The following is a 6,457-nucleotide window of genomic DNA, read 5'->3' as shown; positions in this document are numbered from 1 at the left end:
TCCAAGACGGATTATATAGATATATATGTGTATATTTAGGCTACATTCGGGGGTAAAGCAGTGAGCTTAGGTGGGTGGAGGCGTGGGGGCGAGAGAGGTGAGGCGGGGGAAGAGATGTGTGTTTTGGCTTGGCTGGCAGTACATAAAATAGAAAGGCCTGGGAGGCTTCAATAAGAAGCACCGGCCACCTGGAGAAGACGACGTGATCATTCTCTCGGGCAACATTTGGAAAACAGATTTCTTTGGTCAACCTCTGCAGAATAGGGTCTCTTTTCATAGAACACAAGTTGTCAGGTACTACTACGCCCATTACTACTACTCCTACTACTACGGAGAATGTCAGGCGAGACTCCAGAAGATGGAGAGTTTGGGAAGAGGAGCCTCAAGAGACCCTGCTCCTTCACCATTGAGAACATCCTCGCCAGCTCGGGGGACCGGCGGCCCCAGGTGCTTCTCCCGCTCTGCTTCCGAGGGGTCTTGGACAGCGAACCCAAAGCGCTGGGGAACCTCACCACCAGTTTGCTGCAGGATGAGGTGGAAGCCGACGAGTCGGAGGTGGATGTCGGGCAATGCGCTTGTTGCTGCTGCTCTCATAGTGGGGCTCATTCGTGGCCGGAGAGCACCAACTGGCTCGGTAAGTTGTCTTTTGCCCAATGGGGAGAGTTTTGATTTGTGAGCAGTGCAGTGGGATAGAATCATGGTTTCTGGGCCACGTGGCACCGTCTTTGTTCACCTGTGCCAGCTCCAGGATAAGTGGCTGATGGGAGGTCATGGCCTAAACCATCTAGAACAGCGGTTCTCAAAATGTGCTCTGTGGAGCCCTTTGAGCTCTGTAAGGATGCTGAGGGGCTCTGTGGTTCGCTCATCCTCTTTCCACCTCTCCCTCCCAGCTTTCCCCCCTCTTTCCTGCTCCTCTCCCTCTACTACAGTGGTTCTCAACCTGTGGGTCCCCAGGTACCAGTTTACCAGCTGTTAGGATTTCTGGGAGTTGAAGGCCAAAACATCTAGGGACCCACAGGTTGAGAACCATTGCTCTACTGCCTTCCTTGCCCTCAAAGCTCTTTTCCCTTGCCTTCCTTCTTTCCAAAACCCTATTTCCCTCCCAGTGCTCAGGGGGTGTTTTGATTGTGCTTTTCCTGCATGGCAGAAAGGAATCGAACTGGATGGCCACTGAGGTTTTTGCTATTATTATTATTATTATTATTATTATTATTATTAGTAGTAGTAGTAGTAGTAGTGGTAGCATTAATATTAGTAGTAGTAGTATTACAAAGGCTGGTGGCCATCTGTTGGGGGTGCTTTGATTGTACTTTTCCTGCATGGCAGAATAACAGGGGTTGGACTGGATGGTCCCTGGGGTTGCTCCTATTACTTTTACTTACTATTACTTCTTCTACTACTACTACTATTACTACAGAGTCTGGCTTGCCATTTGCCAGGGGCACTTTGTGCTTTTCTTACCCATGCCTGATATATATACATTATATATAAAATAATATATCAACATTTCTTAGAGCTCCATGAGAAATTTTTGCTTCAAAAAGGGCTCCGCGGCTGAAAAACTTTGATCTAGAAGGCACCACAAATTGGAAGGCTAGTACAAGGTGTATCTCAGGAAGGTTGGGCTGGTTTCTGCAGGCACCCGGCTTTCTTCCACTGAGGTCAAAGCCTTGCATGCATCACTAAGGAATGAGGACACCAACAGTATAAACACAGTAAGAAGATCTCCTTAGTAGAGACATCTAGGTCTCTGTTGTTGATGTATGCCTTCAAGTTGTTGCTGACATATGGCGACTCTATCATGGGGTTTTCTGGGGCTGAGGAAGTATGATTTGCCCACGGGCTTCTTGGCTAAGTGAGGTTTCAAACTCAACAATAGACCAAAGGAGGTGGGTAGTTATTTGTGTGTGCAAAATGACAGAATTGCTCCCCCAAATAAGACTGCATAGTCTTCTCATCTGCTTTCAGTCTAACACAGTGGTTCCCAACCTGTGGTTCGTGGACCACCAGTGGTCTCCAAGAAAGAGAATATGGTCCACGGCCTCACCATTACTACACAGTTGCCTCGAAACCACGTGGAAACGAGAGCAACTGGTCTCGCGAAACCCTCTTATAATGCCAAGGCAATGAGGATGTCAGAAGGGGAGAGGCTGACTACCCACAAAAGATTACTACTACCACATCAGTTCTAGATGATTAAATATGTTTTCTGTGGGCGAGCAGATGGCGACTACTGGATGGCATATGTTCTGTATCAGAAACTAGAGCTGATGCGTTCTATCAAATGCAGTTTTCTGAATCAGCACCCCAAGTAACCAAACCAAATCTAAAGTTGACCAAAAACTGATTCGTAAGCCTTTTGGTACTAATGTTGGAGAGTGGTCCCTGGTCAAGCAGTCCCTGGTCAAGCAGTCCCTGGTCAAGAGGTCCCTGGTCAAAAAAAGTTGGGAAACACTTATTTAATGAGAATTTTTCTTCAATCATCACTATCTCTAAGTTTTTTCCATTTCTTGTGTTTGCATTCCCTTCATCATTTTGCCAACTCCTTTGTTTTGGATGCCTCGCTGTATCTCTCAATGCTAACATGGAAGTTGGCAGATCTTGCAATGCTGGGAATTTGGGAACTAAAGGAAAATGTCATTGAGGAGGATGCTAGCATCCTCCAGTTCAAATCTACACCTACATCCGAGAGAATGTAGTGATTTAAAAGACACTTCTTCCTTTTGTCAGCTCAGCAGGAGTAGATCCTACATTCAAATTTCATTTCTATGCTGTCCTGTCACTTCAGGTCAGCCTTCCCCAGCTTGGAACCTGCTTGAGGTGTTGGACAGCAATTCCTATTATCCCAAGTCCCATGACAATGACAGTTCTCCCAGATCCTGAAGACACCAGGTTGGGGACGGCTGCTTTTGTTTGCATTGAGACAGTGCTGCAGTTCCAAAAGACCTTTTGGCAAGCATGCTTGCTATCGCTCTTTCTCTAGAAATGTATCAAAAATGATCCGAAAAGTGATTATTCTGGTCCCTGAAGCCTCCAGGAGTGGCAATTTTGGCCATCAACAGGTTGTAGTCCTCTCCGAAAATCCAAACCTTCCAAATTCAAACTGAATATGGACCCCCTTAGGATTTCATTTGAGGCATGGGCTATTTTTGGTTGATTTGGAGACTAGTGTAGGTGACACTCTCTGGACTCTCTGAAGTTGCCTGTCTATATGCTCTATAGAGTTCCTGGCTGAGAATTGGAGAAAGGAGTACAGGACCTTTCAAAAGCAGATGAGAAGTGGGACATCAGAGGATGTATTGGGACAGTCCCTGCCAAATTGATAATGTGCAAGTATAGGCTGTGGTTCCACTTTAACTGCTATGGTTTCATCCTACGGAATGTGGGGATTTGCATTTTAGGGAGGGGCATTTGAAACAGCCCCATTTCTCTCTCCTCCCACCTTGGTCCTCAAAGCAACCCAAACAACTTTCTTTTCCCAGCAGACACCAGGTTTCCCTGGCCCATGCGGCTCTTCCACCCGGTTGGCAGGCCATGCAAGAGTGTGCATGGGAGTCAGAGCGAACTGCAAACCTTTCACCAGATCCAGCGGCGAACCCGCCGGCACCGGACCATCTTCACGGAAGATCAGCTGCAGGCGCTGGAGGCCCTCTTCCACCAAAACCAGTATCCCGATGTCATTACCAGAGAGCATCTGGCCAACCGGATCCATCTGAAAGAAGAGAGAGTTGAGGTGAGGCTTTGTCTTGCCCCGAGCAATGATGGGCAGAAAGTATCAAATCTATATCTATAAATAAATCAAAGTATGTTTGTTTGTTTGTTCCACAAAGGCTCCTCCATGGCTTGATAGATTTGGACCACACTTGGCACACAGACCCGTCATTACCCAACTTAAAATACCAGTGAAGTTCAGAAACACATCCCTTTTGACTTTTGCCTTATTTTTAAAATGACTTACCTTGCTGGGCCATGAGACTCAACCAGCAGAGCCCAGAAGCAACCACAAGAGGGCACTAGAGTATAGCCAGAGGATCTACAGGGGAAGCAAGCCAGAGGGGGAGGGAAGAAAGGAAAAGAAGGGGGAAAGGAAGGAAAGGAGGGAAAGAGGGAGGGAAAGGAAAGGAAGGAATGGGGGGGGGGGAAGGAATGAAGGGAAGGAAGGGAAGAAAGAGAAGAAGAAAAGGGAAAGCAAGGAAAGAAAGAAGGGACGAAGGACAGGAGGGAAAAAAGAAAAAGAAGGGAATGGAAAGAACAAAAGAGGAAGGTGTATGAGGGAAAGCAATAGAAGAAAGAATGGATGAAGGAGAGGAGAGAAGAAAGAAAAAGAAGGAAACAGAAAGAAAGAAAGGAAGGAAGAAAGAAAGAAAGAAAGAAAGAAAGAGGTGTATGAGGGAAAGTGAGGGAAGAAGCTATTCCTGAGCCAAAAAGAAATGCAAACCCAGTCAATGCCGGGTATATACGTCAATAGGGGAATAAATAACCACAGAAATCTACTGAATAAAACCAGAGGCTGGAAGTAGTTTGTTCATGGCAACTAGTTACTTGGAATTAGTTCCTTTCCCAAATAAACAAAGGCATTAACTGCATTCCCTGAAAACTGTAACTTAAAAGAACAGCTTCACTTTTTGTGTCCATTCACACTGCTGTCCAGATTTAGAAGGCCACCCTTATTACTCCTTGACCGTCCTACTTGCTCTACTGCTTTTAAAAGGTCTTGGGTTATCTCCCCATTTCCCCCCTTTGTCCTTCTCTTTTTTCATTTGCAGCAAACTGTGGGTAAACGGTCCTTTTCCTCCCCTTTTCCACCCCTCTGCAGGTTTGGTTCAAAAACCGCCGCGCCAAATGGCGGCACCAGAAGAGAGCCTCGGTCTCTGCCCTCGGCCTTCAAGGCCCCAAGAAGCCCTCGGAGGGAAGCTGCTCATGAAGAGGAGTGCCGTTTCACCAGTCGAATGCGGGCAGCCCTTTTATTTCTGCGCATAATGCTGGGTTAGAGTTAGGGGGGAAAGAAGACAGATAGTTGGCCTTTTCACAAATACGGGTACGGCCCCTGTATCTGTGGATCAATACTCTTGTTTTCATTTCAGTCTGTCCTCTTTAGGCATTTCTTAGTTCCTTCAGTGCAACTCTGTGGTATCCTTGTCTCAGAGGTCCTTCATGTCATGAGATTTTGCCATTACCCACTGTTTCACGTATCCACGCAAAGTCCAGGAAGGTATCCCATTGCATATCCAGGAGTCATACGGTATTAGCACCATGTTTCCACTTGAACTGGGTCACTGTGGAATCCTGGGGTTCATAGTTCCGTGCGGCGCTCCAGCTCTCTTAGCAGGCCCCAGGATTCCATAGGAGGCTGCCATGGCAGTGAAAGCAGAATCATAGCACTTGAATTGTGTTGGATGAAAGGGGAGTATGTAATAAAATGTAATAAAAGTGGCCAAAATGGTAAATATCTCAATTTCAGCATCTAGATCCTACTGAAGAGCTTTATGTGTTTCCTAAAAAATGCCCCATTAAGAATCCTCGCCTGTATAAAGTGGTCTCCTAAATTGTACCTTGTTCTGCTCTTTATTTGTTGCCATGAATGTATTCATCCGTGCCAAAGGAATTACAGATTAAGCCACGGAAAGGCACCGATGGCACGCAAACATTGCTGTTTTTCATTCATAAGCCTCCCATGTTTTCTTAGAGTTTGAGGGTGCATCCACACTGTTGAATGAATGCAGATTAATGCTACTTCAACTGCCATAGGAGATTGCTTTGGAACCATGGGAGTTGTAGTTTGGCAAGACAAACGACCACTCCTTAGAGCCCTTTGCATTGAACTGTGGCAGCTCAAATGGCCTCAAACTGCACTCATTTGATAATGTAGATACAGTAGAAGCCTCCAGAGACTTGGGGCCAAAGGACCACCGACCCTCCATATCCATGGATTCGGTATCCATAGGTTCAATCAGCCATGGCTTGGAAATATTTTAAAAATAATCTGAAAAGCAAAGCTTGATTTTGCCATTTTTATACAAGGGATGCTGTTGCATATGTTATGTAACAACGTTGGAAACATTTTCTGGTCCTGGTTTGAAAGTGTTATTTCCTGTTTAATTGTGAGGTCCTTACTTTGAAAGCAGTTGTTCTACTCCAGAAACTTTGTTTTTGGGCCACAAACTTTGAGACTCGATTAGAGATTCATTGAAAAACTATCGCAAAATGTGCTGCAGGATGATGTTCCTCTCACAACAGCAAAGTTGTGTCAGTTAGATAAACCTTTTCTATGTTTTTATTATAGAACCAATTAGGAAATGACATTTATAACCCAGGAACAAGAATAGTGTCACATAGTGTAATGGTGAAATCAAGCAATTTAAAGCAGTAGCAGATACTGAGATCCGGATTGTGGACAGGGAATCCCAATAGCACGGTACCGAGATCCATTAAGCGGATGACGGGTACAAGCAGCATG

The 6,457-nt window shown here is 45.6% G+C and overlaps 1 protein-coding gene across 1 annotated transcript; it reads left to right on the top strand.

Moving 5' to 3' along the window:
• Positions 1–323: 323 nt before the first annotated feature.
• Positions 324–4,924, top strand: GSC2 (goosecoid homeobox 2). The gene is made up of 3 exons (XM_067460725.1): positions 324–634; positions 3,486–3,733; positions 4,817–4,924. Exons 1-3 carry the CDS (start codon positions 337–339, stop codon positions 4,922–4,924), a joined length of 654 nt encoding a protein of 217 aa, XP_067316826.1. The 5' UTR covers positions 324–336.
• The last annotated feature ends 1,533 nt before the right edge of the window (positions 4,925–6,457 follow it).

Source organism: Anolis sagrei, chromosome X, assembly GCF_037176765.1.
Source record: "Anolis sagrei isolate rAnoSag1 chromosome X, rAnoSag1.mat, whole genome shotgun sequence".
Classification (NCBI taxonomy): domain Eukaryota; kingdom Metazoa; phylum Chordata; class Lepidosauria; order Squamata; family Dactyloidae; genus Anolis; species Anolis sagrei.
Note: the sequence above shows the minus strand (reverse complement) of the source record. Positions and strands in the feature narration are given on the sequence as shown.

Bases quoted from the DNA above. Each gene is read 5' to 3' on its own strand.
- GSC2 (XM_067460725.1), top strand. From the start codon at position 337: ATGTCAGGCGAGACTCCAGAAGATGGAGAGTTTGGGAAGAGGAGCCTC. The intron at 635-3,485 runs GTAAGTTGTCTT...TTTTCCCAGCAG, and splicing joins GGAGAGCACCAACTGGCTCG to ACACCAGGTTTCCCTGGCCC. The intron at 3,734-4,816 runs GTGAGGCTTTGT...ACCCCTCTGCAG, and splicing joins TGAAAGAAGAGAGAGTTGAG to GTTTGGTTCAAAAACCGCCG.